Genomic DNA, 16418 nt, shown 5'->3' on the forward strand with positions numbered 1-16418 from the left:
TCTGCTACTCACAAAATGGCAAACCAGTGCCTAAGGGCATTAGGCTACATTCAACAAGAGCTGCAGCCACTTCTGCAGCCTTTCTCAGGGGAGTACCAACCAAGGACATTTTAGAGGCTGCTATTTGGAGTTCAGTGCATACCTTTACAAAACATTACAATCTGCCTCTTTACTCTAAATCCAGGGCAGGCTTTGCCACTGCAGTTCTCCAGGACCTCATAGCCATTCCTAATGCTGTTTAACTCCAGCCCCCCAACCATAGCTTTGGGACTCAACCCAAATGTAATGACTGCAACAGTGAAACACGAAGAACATAGTACAGTTGTGTACACTTACCATAAATGTAGATGTTCAAGTGTATTCACTGTTGCAGTCCAGGTTACCCACCCGCCGTTTTTGCTGGAACTTATCTTTACTTCTCTAATCTATACAACCTAGGTGGTGTATTTTCTTATAGATGAAGGTAAAGCTTATTTCTGGTGCAAGTATGTTTTATTTACATAAATTTAGCCTACCCTTTTGGGGGCACCTGACATCTGGGGCAAGAAAAACTGAATAAAATGGTGTCGGCTGCATCTTTTATACCCCTGACGACCTGACGTCAGGGAAGAGGTGACTCTGGACATTACAAATCTTCTGTGCTGGGAGTTTCTACCAGTGTCTGACTTGCACATTAGGCACAAGGCGGCAAACTGACCTTTGTCCTATGGCATTATTTCTGAAGCAGTTTATTATCAGCATGTCTGCTTCCATGGTATGGGTTCTCAGTTTCAAGGAAGACTGAATCCTTGCACTGATGAGATTTCCTGTCTTTTGGCAGCAGTCTTTTGATGTATGTTGGTTAACGTGATTCTGTGCACATACTTCTTCCTGTACCTTAGAGGGTGGGGGGGGGGGGGGGTTTATGCACCATTTTCCATATAGCTAATTCATACTTTCAAATGTGTTTTGTGCTCTTGCTAATCTGCATATTACTTGTGATAACATATCTAATACCTATATATATATATATATATATATATATATATATATATATATATATGTATGTGTGTGTGTGTGTGTGTGTGTGTGTATACACACACACACACACATTTATTTACATTTGTTTACTGGATGGTCTACTGGGTCTAGAAGAGCCCATTTTCAGTGGAGGCCCAGGGAGAAAAGCTCCATGTAAAAGCACACACAAATTATACATGACTACACAGATACACAATTGAGTACACACTTGAATACATTAGTTACACAGATGAGTACACATTTGGATACATATATATTAAGTAACAGTTATCAACATCACAAGTAGAGTGTGTCAGTTTCATATACTTCAAATAAAGAACTAAAATAAAACAACTTTTGAAGGTAGGTTCTCATGATCAAAGTAGGGATGAGATAAATCAATATAGACATGCATGTCAATAGCTTTAGTTCAATACAGCTATAAATAAATTTGGTTTAACAATGTAGGAGTAATAAGATAGCTGAGAGGTGAGGAATCAGGTTTTGAAAGGTAAGGAGTTGGTACATGAGCAGCACCATAGAGTGGAGATGTGTTGCCATGGAGATGTTTTGAAAGTAGAGCCATTTGTAACAGTCCTTATAGAGAGGAGGAGGGCGTTCCACTATTTTGCTTCTATGAAATAGTATAGCGTCTGGCCTGCTGGATGGTTTGGTTTTTCTACTTTCAGGAGAAGTTGGTTCTGTAATCTAGGAGACCTATTAGGATAGTAATGAGTGAATATAGAAGTAAGGGCTGGACAGTTTGACAATAATTTTATGTGCAGTAATTAATTGTATATATGTGAGGTAATTAGGGAGTTCAAGCCAGTTCAGTAAGTGTAAGGAGGTACAGTGATGGGAGGAGTATTTAGCATTTAGTTACAAACTTGGCTATTTTGTTATAGCCAGTCTGAAGTTTGGATTGCGGGGAGGACTGAATATTTGTAAGAAGAGGAGTATCATGTGTGAGACATTGTTGGAGATAGGTAGTAGCAAGGGTTTGTTTTGTGGAGTGGCTGAGGAAATATGTATGTCTGTAAAGGATGCCAAGTTTTTGGTGTTTTTTTTTTTTTTTTTGATGTTGTTATGCACATGCAGGTCAAATGTCAGGTTTTCGTCTAGTGTCACGCCTATTCATTTTTTATGAGACACGACGTCGATGGTAGTATTATTTTGAGAGTGAATAGTGAAGTCTGCCTTGTTTAGGGAGGTGTTTTTTTTGGGAATGAATAATATGAGTTTTGTTTTGTTAAGGTTAAGTGCAAGATGGTTACTGATCATCCAGGTTTCAGTAGAGGAAAAGGCATGTTGGATAATTTGTTGTAGTTCTGGTATGCAATTAGCTGTGCAGATGATAGCTGAATCATCAGCATATTGTATTGCTGAACATTGACTAAGTGCAGAGTGAAAGTTGTTGTGAAAATACTGAAAAGGAGTGGTCATAGTATAGAGCCTTGGGGTACCCCTGTGGTTGTGTTACGGAATAGTGAAAGACAGTCCTGCCAGTTGGTAGGTTGTTGTTTGATAGGTAATTAGAGAACCAACTGAGGGCTGAGGGAGAGCTAGCTAGCTTAGAGAGTTGTGTAAGAAGCAAGGGGTGAGAAACTGTATTGGCTTTAGAAAGGTCGAGAAAGAGTGAGGATATGATTGTACCTGCATCTTGAGCTCGGTTAACTGTGTCCATGTAGGATATTTGACATGATATGGTGCTATGGCATGGTCTGAATACATGCTATGTAGGGGAGAGCAGCTGAATATGAACCAGAAATTTTAGGAGCTGAATAGAAGTACATTTTTCTAAGATCTTAGAGATAGGGGAGAGAATAGCAATGGGGTGGAAATTGTGTGTGTGTGTGTACACACACACACACACACACACACACACACACACACACACACACACACATATAGATGTAATTATAGATAGTTGCATGTGGTAATACTGAATTTAGTCAACTAAAAAGACAGTTGACACATGTGCTAGACAGCACAATTCCCAGGGTTGAGAGATTTGCCCTTTACTTGACATTGTGTAATCTCAGAGTTAGCATGTATAATTAGCAGTGGGTATGGGGATGCAAGGGGGGGCTTGCCACCTGAAACAAATATTATTTCAATACACACACACAAAAATGTACACAGTACCACATCTATCCTCTAACTAGCCTTTACTCTAACCCCCAAACACTCATACATACAAACACCTATGCTTATCCCCTTACCTACCTCTTCCCCTAAACTAAATATCAAGCAGTCACACCCACACTAAAACAAAAACAAAAATCCCATATCTTATTCATACTCTGAACTTGGCAAATAAACATTGAGACAAGCTCCCACCTAACCCACTTACCTAACAAGACTCGTAATCAATCTTCCTCCACTTGACATGAAATGCACTTGCCAAAGAGTACATTTGGTCAACTTTCCTAGCTGGAAATACTTTTGTATAAGTTATTCAACAAAATGGTAGACATTGGTTCGAGATTAGAGTACTACATTGAGACACCTTTGGGGCTGAAGCACCAAATATACACTAAAGAAGCATATTCTGGCAAATACTCATAGCAAAGTATGAAAAGAGTACAGCACAGTGCACGCTTCCATCTAAAAAACAGGGACCCTGGTATTTGTTTAACAACCATTATTCAAAGCACAGTTTCATGATTTGAGTGTTTTGAAGAGTGTTTTCAAACATTGTATTGCTCTTCGTGATTTGAATAGTGTTTCTTAATCATCAAATGCTAGGGTCCCTGTTTTTCAGGTAGAAATATGATAGATTTATGTTTGTGTCATGCGGTGCATTCTTTTTATATTTTGCTATGAGTGTGCTTCTTTAGTTTACATCTTGTGGGAGGTATTTTTGTACAGAGTAGTGTTATATCACTGCAACACTGCCCCAGAACCCCAAACTAACAATACACTTGTCATACTCAAGACTGCCCCCACCTCAGTGATAAAAAAAAATACTTACAAAACCTAAAACCTACTACCCAAGCTGCAAATAAATTGCCACCAGATTATCATCACAACTTCACTTCACAGTAACCTCTAACAATGGAACTAACATATCCCCTGACACCACAACTTGTCTCCTGGGAATAACAATTGACAACAACCTTAGCTATGATGACCATATTAATACTACTATAAAGTCTGTCAACAAAAAAATAGGCACCCTTTATAGAATCAAATCCTTCCTCACCCCTATAGCCAGAACCACTATTGCCCAGACCCACCTGATCTCTACCCTGTTCTATGCTTCTGCAATATATACCAATCTATCTAAAAACAACTTTACCAAACTTTCAACCAGTTACAATAACATAACCCGATTTGCCACTGGCATCCCTTTTAGAACTCACCACTGTCACAACCTCAAACAACTGGGATGGCTAGAACTGCAGAACCAGCTACTTTGTCAACAACTTCTTATCACCCAAAAGATCCTTTACCACCCTAATAATACCCCAATCCTCACTAATCTGATTATCCCCTATAAAAATCTTGCAACACTACGCTCAGCTAATAAGCTTCTAGTTTCCACTATTAAATCCAACAACAAAGCTGGGGACTCACTTTTCACCACACAGTGGGAAAAACCTGGAACCAGCTTCCTAGTGAACTTTCTGCCCTTGCTTCCACACTGCTTTTTAAAAAACATGTTAAAGAATATCTTAAAACTCACTGGCTTTGTCCCTGCTCTTACCCTGACTGATATCTCATTCCTCCTTCTTGCTCTCCCAATACTTCTCTACTCCACTGTTCTATGTTGCCTACCTGTAATAAAGTTTCCTTCCTAGTACTAAAAAAAAAAAAAAAAAAAATTTTTTTGGGAATGTCCATATATTTTTTATCTCTCAAATGTTGTTTGTTTGTTCTCTGTATTTGATCTTGCTTAAATCTACTAAATAACTCTGTACAAGTTTATCTTACTTACAATTTAAACAATATACTGTGCTGTAACTCATTTTACTATTGGTATATATTGTATGTTTTGTCACTGCTGATGCTTGGAGCTTTTCTCCCCGGGCCTCTACTGAAAATGGACACATATCCAGTTAGACAAGCCCAGTCAACAAATGTAAAATAAAATAAATAAATAAAATAAATTATCTAAAAATAGCTGCAGAAGCCATAGCATTCTCCATCTCCATTTTAATTAGTAGATCAATAAAAGAAAACCATGTCCCTTATATGTGGAAAATGTCATACATCACACCTCTACATATAGGTGGCAACTCTGCAGAAATAACCAGCTACAGACCAATTGTCCCACCACAACTAATTCATTGAGAAATGCATACACTGCCAGCTAATCAAATACTAATGAAAAACCTAACGAACCAAAACCTCTTTTCTCCCACTCGACACAGATTCTGACCTTACCATAGTACTTCAACTGCCCTATTCAGCTTTACCAACACCATCAATGAACTCAGAAACAATGGCAAACTAGTCTCAACCATCTTCGTTGACCTATCAGAAGTATTTGATTTAGTTGTACACAAAAAAAATTCTTTATGGACATGCTTCTGTAAGTCTCGATGCTCAAACCCTACATTACTTTCACAGCTTCTTGTCTAAAAGGAAACAAGCTGTTAAACGGCACAAACACTACTACAGTTTTCTTCCAGTCTCAGTCAGTGTACCTCAGGGATCAGTTATAGGACTACTTTTTAATAACAGTCTATACTTTATCTCCAAAGAAGCAATGATAGTACAATATGCAGATGATGCTACACTCATTTGTTCTGCTCAGATGCAATCCTCCCTGCAAAACATCACCCAACTACCTTTCTTTTTTTTTCAATGTATTCTTTATTATTTTAGATGACCAAAAATAAGCACAACGTACATAGAAAATAAGTACAAAAATTGAAACAATAAAACATTTTTTTTATGAAAACTATCGATAGATCTAAGACATATCATACTAATTAGGTGCAAGTGTAGCCCCCTAAGTAGTACTGACTGTTCAAAGGTATACACTCATTAATATTATTGAATTGGTTGTTAAGAATTATGTTAAGAAATTAAATTTGATGCCACTTACAGGTAATTTAAATGACATTTCTATTGTGTTTTACCTCTATTTTGATTACTAACTTAGTAATAAAATGGGAAATTTGTATTATATCTAGAAAGAAATTGTCTTAATGAGCTTTAGTTCTATTTAAGGGTAACATTTTTAATTAGCCAGAATGGAGTCAAGTAGATTGCACCACTAGGTCTGAAAGTAAGATATTTTCTTAGGGTTTTTAGTTGATAATTTATGTGAAGATAAGTATTTTATTGCCATCTCCTTGAAAATGTCCCCAGGATGTTTTAGATTTATTTAGCCAATTTTTGGCTATATAGTATTTAAGTGGGGCACACATTGTGATTAGGACATGTCTACATATCGCAATTAATGATTTGGGAGTTATATGAAGGATTGTAGTTTCCCACGAGAAAGTGTTTTTTTTGTATCCCATTTTTTCAAGTTTTGTTCTAATGGAGCATCATAATTTTGTATATGGTTTGACAACTCCAAAATATGTGAAGTATGTCCACATTAACCAAGGAACAAAAAGGACAGGACAGTATTTTTATAGCCTAACTTGTTTAGAACAGCTGGAGTATAATACGAGTTATTATTTATCATGAGATATGTATAAATTCGATTTTTAAAGGGGGTTAGTTTTAAAGTATTTTGTATAGTGTCTGATTTTTGCTTGCTTGTAATAGTTTTGTTCATGTCTTCCCAACATTTAGAAAAGAGAAGTGAAGATTGAAATTTAATTCCTGTTATCAGTTTATAGGTTTGGGAAATCATTATGGTTTTGTAAGATAAGGTTTTTATAGTTATCTAAGTTGTTTTGGTTTCTTGTTCTTCTATTTTAGCATTTGAGAATTTTGCTCTTATTAATGATTTAAGCTAAGTATGGGATCATGATTGCGTGACACTCCTAATTGGGATCTTAGTTCATTTATTTATTTATTTATTTATATTTAAATTATTAAGGCAGCATATTTGCCAGGCCATTATATTTTTGATTTCTGGGTAATTATTGAGATTTATCATTTTACTGTTACCCAACTAGCAGGGGAGCTTGCAGGATTTTTTTGCAGGGAGGGTGCAAATCACACCCCCCTCTCAGGCCCCCAAACAGCCATTCCAGTGTCCCATTACTTGACTATTTCTCCCTAGTTGTAATAAACACTGTTCAAATCTCTGTGTGCATACTGTTTTATGCTTTATTCTACAATAATTACAGATATTTGGATTTAATTTGCAACTTATTTCAAATTTGATAGCACAAACTCTGACAGACATTTGCTAAACAAAGTAATAGTTTTAAAATGAAAACAGACTTAGCATTAAAACTTCTCTACCTTTATAGGTTCATAGGTAGGTACTAGGCTATTGGCCCTAGTGCCTATATAAGCCTAGCCAAACGGTACCCTGGCTTTCGCCACCCAAGAAAATGATTTGAAACTCACATTCAGCGAAACAGCATTGAAACCCACATTCAAAGAAAATGCATCTGGCCAGTGGCGGGTTAAGTTTACCTTTGGGCTGCTTTCAAATCATAGGCCCCATGCACACATTTTTAGGACCATGCAAAAGTTCTTTGATTCATCTTCCTGATTGTATTAATTATATAATTGAATTATATCCCTTGTATAATACAACACCACTTACTAGAGTGTGTTTTAAATTTATAGATTTGAATATTTTTCCAGTAAGCAATGAAACAAAACATAATGAGCCAATAATGACAAACTGCCCAATTCAGAACATTTCAACCATAAAAGGCCACTCAAACTTCTGTCATTACAATCCACCAATGTCAGTCAATATGCACAATCTCTGCAGAAGGAAAAGTCATCTAAATAACTCCACATTAATGAGATCTGAAACTAATGAAGAGGTTGTAGATAGAAAACAACTTTATTATTTCAGTTTTTCATCTACAAATTAAGTGCCTCCTGCCCTTGAAGAATAAATTGCCTGTGTTACATTAAAAATGGTAAGCTGGTGTATTGCAGTAGGAAATGGGGTGGCAAGCTGAAAAGTAGGTTCGTAGTTACTAGGCTTCTCATCCAAAGGAGGACATACTCAGGACTGGAGCACTCCACACCCTTAAAATACAAATCTCCGTGTTGTGGGAGTAGAACCTACAGTCCACTGCATCAAGATGCAAGCATGCTACCTGCTGTGCTACTAACACTGCTTTAAAATTCTATACCAAAATAGTGTTACCATTTGCTAAACAGTTGCACATTTAAGCAGACTTAGCATGAGCAGCAGTAAACCTCTCTTCCACTGAAACTCACAATTCCTTAAAAATGCATTTGAAAATAAATTCTACCTTCTAACTCTCTCTCTCTCTCTCACACACACACACACACACACACACACACACACACACACACACCTCAATCTCCTTGTGCAAGAAATCTGGACAAGCCTAAAATAAATAGGGACAGATTATAAATATTGCTCTCATGAACTTAGAAAATTGCTAGAATAATAAGATTTATGTTGGTATGCATTTTTCTAAAGGATATGATGTCTAAAACTCAAATGTCTGTCATTATTTAGTAACTTTAATTCTTAGTTCATCTCAGTGATTTGTCAAAAAAAAAATTATGAGGAACAGACTAAAAATATAAGGCAAAAATCTGGACAGTCTGTGAAAATCTGTACAGTTGAGAGGTATGACCTTGTTAGAAATTATTTTCTGAAGGACATGAAGCCTAAAGCTCAAATGTCTGGCATTATTTTCTGACTTGAGTCCTCAATGATTTGCCAGAAAAACACAATTTTATGAAAATCAAACTGAAAATATGAGGCAAAAATTTGGATAATTGTGAGGTATGAACCCCCTTTACACACACACCTACCTCCCTCTTACACACACACACACACCTACCTTTACCTACCTGTTTCTTAGATGCATGCATAGACACCCCTGCCTACTTCTTATATCCACGCATCCCAGCTTACCTATTTCTTACACACACACACACACACACACACACATACCTACCTCTCACTTGTACATTCATTCGCAGTCCAAACGTCTTCTGGAATTCACATTCCACAAGGGTGCCGAAGATGAAGATGTAAACTACTGGTCACACAGATGCAGAAGACAAAAACAGGTTGTAAATACTTGTTGTGTCTGTGAGACTGGATGCAAAAGCCAACATTTTTTTTTTTATTTAAAGAAAATTAATCTCCCAGCCAGCCAGTTCCGGTTGTCTGTGGGCACCCTTACCAACTAGCCTTTTTGTCCACTGAATCCTGGCTAGATAACTCAGACCTACTCATAAACCCCTCAAAACAAAACTACAGTTTACCCCTAAAAATTACCAGCAACCAAAACATTCACTCTACATTTTATCATCTAATAACACCAAATAGAACATGTTTGTCAAACCAGACTCCTCAGAATATTAATTGATGGTCATCTCAGATATGATCACCACCTCACCCAAGTCATCAAAAAAAACAAATTGGAAACTAGGGTTCCTCTGTAGGGTGAAAAATACTGTTACTGATCACTCCAGAAAATCAACAGCAAAAACATAGCTACTCCCATCCCTACTTTATATATCACCTATCTTTACTAATCTCAATTCCATACTAAAAAGCAAACTAGAAATGGCCTACAGTAGAATTGCCAAATTTGCTGTAAATACAACCCCAAAAGACTCACCACTGCATACCTATAAAGGATCTTTAACTGGCTGGTGCTTCCATACTACTTTGACTAGTCACAACTCACGACAGCCCACAAATTAATATACTACCTTGAAAAATGTCCATCCCTACCAGCTACAATTCAACATCATAGTACGACCAGAACTCTCAGATCCAGCAAAAAACTGTACTCTGTGTCATAAAATCAGATAATTCTGCTGGTGACTCATTTTACTGTTGTTGTGTTATAAAAATCTGAAATTCCATCCCCTTAGAACTAAGACAAGTAAACAAACTAAATGTATTTAAATGATCATTGAAAAAAAAAACTATTAGACATCTGACTGTGCTGTTGGACACCTCCGGGATAGCATATAAACACTTTCCCCCTTCCATATATAACTAACCACCTCCTAACCCATATATGTTCATCCTTCCCCATCTCACCTGACATCTCTGTACCTCTGTCTGATGTTCCACTGCATACTAATGTTTTTTATAAAACAAACATACATCAAAAACTACAATCTCTACAAACTCTAACCCACTTACTTTACAACTGTAAATTCCATTTTTACAAGAGTTAAATAACGTAACATCCTAACATATTTCTAATATATCTTTCTAGTTGTTGTTGTTTGTCTTTCGGCTTTTTTGCCGGTATGGGGTCACCACACCGGAACTCCAGTCCGCTAATGATTGGCAGTAGATTTTTTACGAAACGCCGAGTTGCATATATCTTTCTAGTAATGGTATATATTAAATTTCAGTGTGTACTATGTTTGACATTTCAGTTGTGGATCCAAATCTGTATGTAAAATGTTAATGTACATAAATATTTGATTCACAATGAAAAATGCCATGCTGTTTTTATAAACGGAATGTTTTCTTTATTTTTTTTAATTCTAAAAACTGTACATCTTTCTTCTTGAACAATGAAAAACTCCTATTGTGTAACTTAATGTACTTTTAATGTATTCTGTACTTGTATCTGTAATAACTTTTGAGCTTTTCTCTCTTGGCCTCTGCTGAATATGGGATCAATCCCAGTTGGACTTTCTCAGTAAACAAAGATAACTAAATAAGTAAATAATTCTGCAGTGTCAAATGCGTTTAGTTTTCTGTAAACAGCTGATTGTGGATTTGAAGAGATCCTGAAGTAAGTGCTGTAACTGTTGTTAGTGCATGCTTAGAAAGTCACAGAAAGTGGGAGGGTTAATTAATTGCTTTATTTTTTTTAAGTGGGCTTTGGTATGCTGCAGTTTTTATGTTTTACATCAGTACATTGGTGTCATTGGTAGTATTTAGCAGTATGGGTTTCAGAATCTATTTAAAACATACATTGCTTTAATTATTTGAATAATAGCAAAAAGAAAAAGTCACAACCTAATACAGAAATTCATACAAAGCTCTAGAAGCCTGAGTAGTTATGTCAGCATTTCTTGCATGGCATATTCATTTTCCTGCTGCAGATTTCTTCAGAATGGATTTTTACCTTTAGAGTTATTACAATTTGGCTGTCTGTGTAGAACTGTACCTGCTCCCAGTAGTGGCCCTTTGTCTTTATGAGACTATGATGAAGTGCCATAGTTAAATGTGCCACACACAGCCTATAATGACTATCCTACCACTGCCAGGTCAATGTTTTTAACAAGAGGCTCTGCTTCGGTCCGTATCCCTAAGACACTAAATGTGCTACTTCTGGGATCATATCAACTGGGCAAAAAAAGGAATAAATGTATTTCATTTTTTTCAAGTTGGTGTGACCTTGAAGGTACTAAATTTATAGAAACGGGTGCACGAGACCGACAAAAGGAGAGGCAATTCATGTGGTATTTAGAAATGAGCACTGAAGAGCTTTTTGTTAATACTTCAAAGCAGATATATATGTTGATATTACACTGTCTTCTCAGAATATTAATTGTGATGCCACACAGCACCCTATAACTTGTCTAACATTAAAGGACTTAGTATTAGACTGTCTAGACACACATACATATGGTGTGTGTGTGTGTGTGTGTCATAAAATACTGTTTACTAGTGTTTTTCTCCTTTACCAATCTGATGCCGCTTAACATATACAGAAACATCTGGAATGTTGCACAGAAAAGTTTAGGAATGGCCTGCTTTGTCAGTTTGTAAGCTACTTTAGTATGATGTTACTGTACTTCTTTTAACTGATGGGATGTTTAATATCTTTACTGTCTCATCAGCATCATAGGATCTGTTGTTCTGATACATCTACCCATCTTTGACTTAATAAAACATATTGCCTATTGATGTTAATTATTTTCTTGTATATAAAAAGTTAATTGAAAAAAAAAACTCTACTTGGTGTTTTCTTTCAGCTAAGAAATACAGAAAGATTACAGGAAAAGAAATTTATTCTGATACTTTAGAAAGCACACCTATGTTGGAGAAAGAGAAATTCCCAAAGGAGTACTTTCCTGAGGTAAGTATTCAGTAATACTGACTTGTGGCTATTGATTTTTTTCTTTGACTAAGAACATTGTATTTATTTGCAAAAGCAGATGTGTCAAGCAGAATCACCCATTTCTCCAGGCAGAAAAATAAATTGGCTTAGTGCTTTTAGCTCTTTCTTTTTTCTTGTACTCCGTGTGCTGGTTGTTTGCACACGTCCCTTGTGTCCTTCAGACAAAATACTGTTTCCTCCACACAGGTTTTTCCTGCAAACTGCTCTGGGTATCTAGTTTCCCTTTTGTGTAGTACAATGTCCTTGCATTTGTCATAGTCTTCCATTTTTATGAAGTTGTGTTTCTCTTCTTTTGAGAGTGAGGAACAGGCTGACGATGTATATGTTTTGAAGATTTATCCATGACTTACTCATTTTCTTTAACTGGAAGAGCTTTGTTTATTTATTGATTTATACTGAATACTATTACTTAACATTAGTAATTCAGAATTTAATAAATTAAAGAAATTAATGGGATCTCTCATTTTTTTTTTGCGATTTATTGTGCAACCTCCTCTTCTTTGGAAGTTCCTGACTGGACCACAGTGTTTATTTTATTGGCTTTTTGAAAGCACATTATTCTGCAATAAAAGGGTTTCCAGATGCATGTTATAATTGAATAATACAGAAGGAAAATGTTATTCTTTCTGCTAAAAATTCCACTTGCATGGGGCCCAAGTATTGTCCTGTAACATTGTCACTGAGATATCTTCTGTCATTATTCATGGTCCTGTTCCTGCTTGATAAAAGTCCACATTTCCAGTCTTGGACATAGTCCTTTGGGGTTCCTTTTTGCAAATGTGCACACGTTTCACTTCTGACAAAAAATATCTCCCCACTACAGAAACACTTTCAAAGATATCCTTGATTTTGGCTTAAAATTTTGCTCTGTCCAGCTTACCATCAGGGACTATAATGAATAATGGATTCAGCAATGCTCTATGTTCCTCTTACCTAAGAAATGCATATTAATTCAAGTCTTATTCTGTCTACCTTTGTGTCAGTTGTATTAATATTTAAAAACTTTTGCTGATTTGTAAACTCTTGACCTTAATTGTTTTTGACTTTTTCCCTGATTTTTGAGGTAAGATGTTAAGTGGGTAACACCTAAAATGTCAATGCTTAAGGCAGATAGAGTGGAAGATATCAGTATTTGTAGAGTCCACATTAACCCGTAAGTACCACAGACGGCACAATGACTGGAATTCATAGATTCCAGTGCAGCTGCACAATTCTTGCTGCATAAATATGCAGAGTTGCACCGCTGTTCTGAATTGTGATTCACAGTAGCACTACGACTGAGTAAACCTTAATTTACATGACTTTCAACTGAGCAATATAAACAACTGTTTACCTACTCACATTGTTGCCTCACTGTCCTTGAAAATTTAGTTTACCCTAAAATGACCTTGGAACAAGCCTTAGAATCTCTGCCAAAAGCTAGAACCAATATTTCCATGGGACGTGATGACATACCAGGTTGCATTCTCATTACAATCAAGTATGTACTATACAAGCACCTACATAATCTGTTCAGCCTCGGCCTTTATACAGTGCTTGTGCTTAATGCCTTGAAATCAGCCACCATGTGTTTCCTACACAAGGATAACCCGTGTACAGACCCAGGTAATTTTATGCCTGTCAGCCTCACCAGTCTTATATTAAAAGCCATGGAACATGTTGTATTAGAACTCCTTTATGTAGACTTAGGAAACTTAAGTGACATAAACCCCATTCGGTCTGGTTTTGTGAATGGCAGTTCCCGTCTTGTGAACCTAGTATTTATTTATTTATTTTTATTTTACATTTGTTGACTGGGATAGTCCGACTGGATACATGTCCTTTTTCAGCGGAGGCCCGGGGAGAAAAGCTCCACAGCAATAACAATATACACATAGTTTTACAAAATACATATTTGAGAGTGGAGAGACAGATGCAGAGACAAAAAAGGCTCCACAGACAAAACAATATGCAAGTAGGTTTACAGATCTATGGAAGAGATGTAGAGACAGCTGTTAATTCACATTATTTAGTTTTCATTGGATGAGATATGATTAACAACTAGGCAAATAAGGGTCTACACAGTTATACTAAGATACAGTAAAGCAGCAATAGATTTTAATACACTCTGGTACAACATCGCAGCCATTATAACATATCAAGGATGGGTGAAGGATCAAAGAATACTGCAGCAGAACCAGGAGGATTAGTGGTCAGCTAAATAGTGATTGGATACAAGGCGCCAGGAGGCCCAGATTAGTACTAGTGAGGTAGGATAAGTGGTCGCTCAGGAAGAAACTAATCAGATTTTACACATGAACATAGCCATTGTGCCTTTAAGAATTGAGTTAGATTTTGTTTGAATTGAGAAGGGAGGTGGAAAGTCTAAGGTTGTTAGGAGGAGTTCCAAATCTTACCTATAGAGTTGGCGAAGAGCATCACCTCCCTGTTATAAGATTTGATGGTTTGTATCAAATGTTTGTTAGAGGAACAGAACTGCTTAGGTTAGAGTAGGGGTCAATAGGTTATTGAGTGAGGGAGTTTTATCAGGTTCCTTAATGATTTTAAATGCTTCAGTGAGTTGGTTCAGTTTGAGGAGATTGGGTAATTCTAACCAGCCAAGTGTTTTTAGGTTAAGGCAATGATGTGTTCTATAAGGAAGTCCAGTTATAAATCTGGCAATATGATTATAGGTCATAGAGAGTTTATTGATGTCGGATTTGTGAAGAGAATAAAATACAGGAGAGGCATACAGTAGAGTGGAGAGGAGGTGTGTGCAATGGTTAGTTTAGCGTTGGGGGTTAGAAAGTTCTTAATTCTATACAAGGATCCAAGTTTCTTATTTACGGTCTTAATTGTCTGGCTGATGTGCAGGTTAAATCTAAGCAATGGTGACCCCTAGTAGTTTAGTACTGGTGTCAGGCTCAATAATGGTACCATTACTAGATTGGACGGAGAAGGTAGTATTGTTGGGATTTGAAGTGGAGGCAGAGGTAGGAAAGAATAGTAGTAGCTTAGTTTTTTTTGGATTTAGGATGAGGTTCCTCACTGAGAGCCATTTTTCTATCGTAGTAAAGCAGTGTTGGGTTGTAACTTGTAAATCGGAGAGAGAGATATCTGAGCAAATAAGGGTGGAATCATCCATTGGATGCAGGTAGCTTTAGGGATAACTGTGTGAAGTTCATTAATAAACACGGAAAAGAGAAGAGGACCTAGTATGGATCCTTGGGGGACTCCTGTGGTGTTGGGTAGCAGGTGAGAGAGCTTGTTTTGCCATTGGACTGCTTGTTGCCTACCAGAGAGATAAGCAGAGAACCAATTGAGAGATGAATAGTCAAAGTCTAAGGTTTCTAGCGTGAAGTAGTAGCTGATGATTGACCATGTCAAAGGCTTTTGACAGGTTTTTTGTTGTTACGATTTTTATTGAGTGAGTCGGTGAAAGAAAGGAGGGCAGTAGTCGTACTATGGTGGGGTCTGAAGCCATGTTGCGATTTAGTCAGTAGATTATTTAGGGTGAGGTAGTGAAGCAATTGCTTATGAACACATCGTTCCATAATTTTGGCTAGAGGAGACAATATTGCTATTGGTCTGTAGTTAGATGGTTCAGTGGAAGGGCCACCCTTATGGAGTGGTATGACATAGGAAATTTTCCAAATGGAGGGGATAGTGGCTTCAGTGATAGTTCTATTAATCAGGATAGAGATAGGGTAGGCTATGGCATCTGCTGCAATTTGCAGGTATTCAGCTGGAAGTCGGTCCGCTGAGAGAGTGGTTGGTTTAAGTTTCTTCAGTAAGGTTCGAATGTAGGAGGTGGGTATATGTTGTAATTTAAATGAAGGGACTGAATTATCAGTAGTATTTGTAGAGGGGGGGGGGTAGTTGACTGGCTAATGCTTGAATCGTCTCAGTAAAGAAGGAGTTAAAGGTATTGGCAACGACTTCTGGGTTTTTACCAATAAGTGATTGTGGATAATTTCCCTGGATGGAGGAGATTATTTAAGCCTGCCCAGAACTTCTTAGGGTTGTTCTGGTGCTTTTCTTGGAGGTGACAGAAATAATTCTTTTTGTCCAGTGTGCTAGCTTTTTCGTTTCATTTCTAAGCTGTAGGAATTTAATCCGATCTAGGGGTGCCTTAGTAGCTCTCCATATATCCCAGGCTTTATCCCTAAGTTTAATTTTGGATTTAGTTTCCCTAGTTAGCCAGGGGGCTATCCGCACCTTGGTTCTAGTAAGCCGATTAGGTGCATGATT

At 37.0% G+C, this 16418-nt stretch overlaps 1 protein-coding gene across 3 annotated transcripts in view; it reads left to right on the top strand.

Moving 5' to 3' along the window:
- INPP5A (inositol polyphosphate-5-phosphatase A) overlaps positions 1 to 16418 on the top strand; it is a 3411481-nt gene that overhangs the window by 1875307 nt on the left and 1519756 nt on the right. For all 3 annotated transcript variants that reach the window (XM_044056820.1, XM_044056818.1, XM_044056819.1), the window contains exon 6: positions 12043 to 12146. In XM_044056820.1, the coding sequence (XP_043912755.1) occupies positions 12043 to 12146 (104 nt within the window). The remainder of the gene's footprint in view (positions 1 to 12042; positions 12147 to 16418) is intronic.

This window comes from Protopterus annectens, chromosome 14.part0, assembly GCF_019279795.1.
Source record: "Protopterus annectens isolate FY-2018-M chromosome 14.part0, PAN1.0, whole genome shotgun sequence".
Classification (NCBI taxonomy): domain Eukaryota; kingdom Metazoa; phylum Chordata; order Ceratodontiformes; family Protopteridae; genus Protopterus; species Protopterus annectens.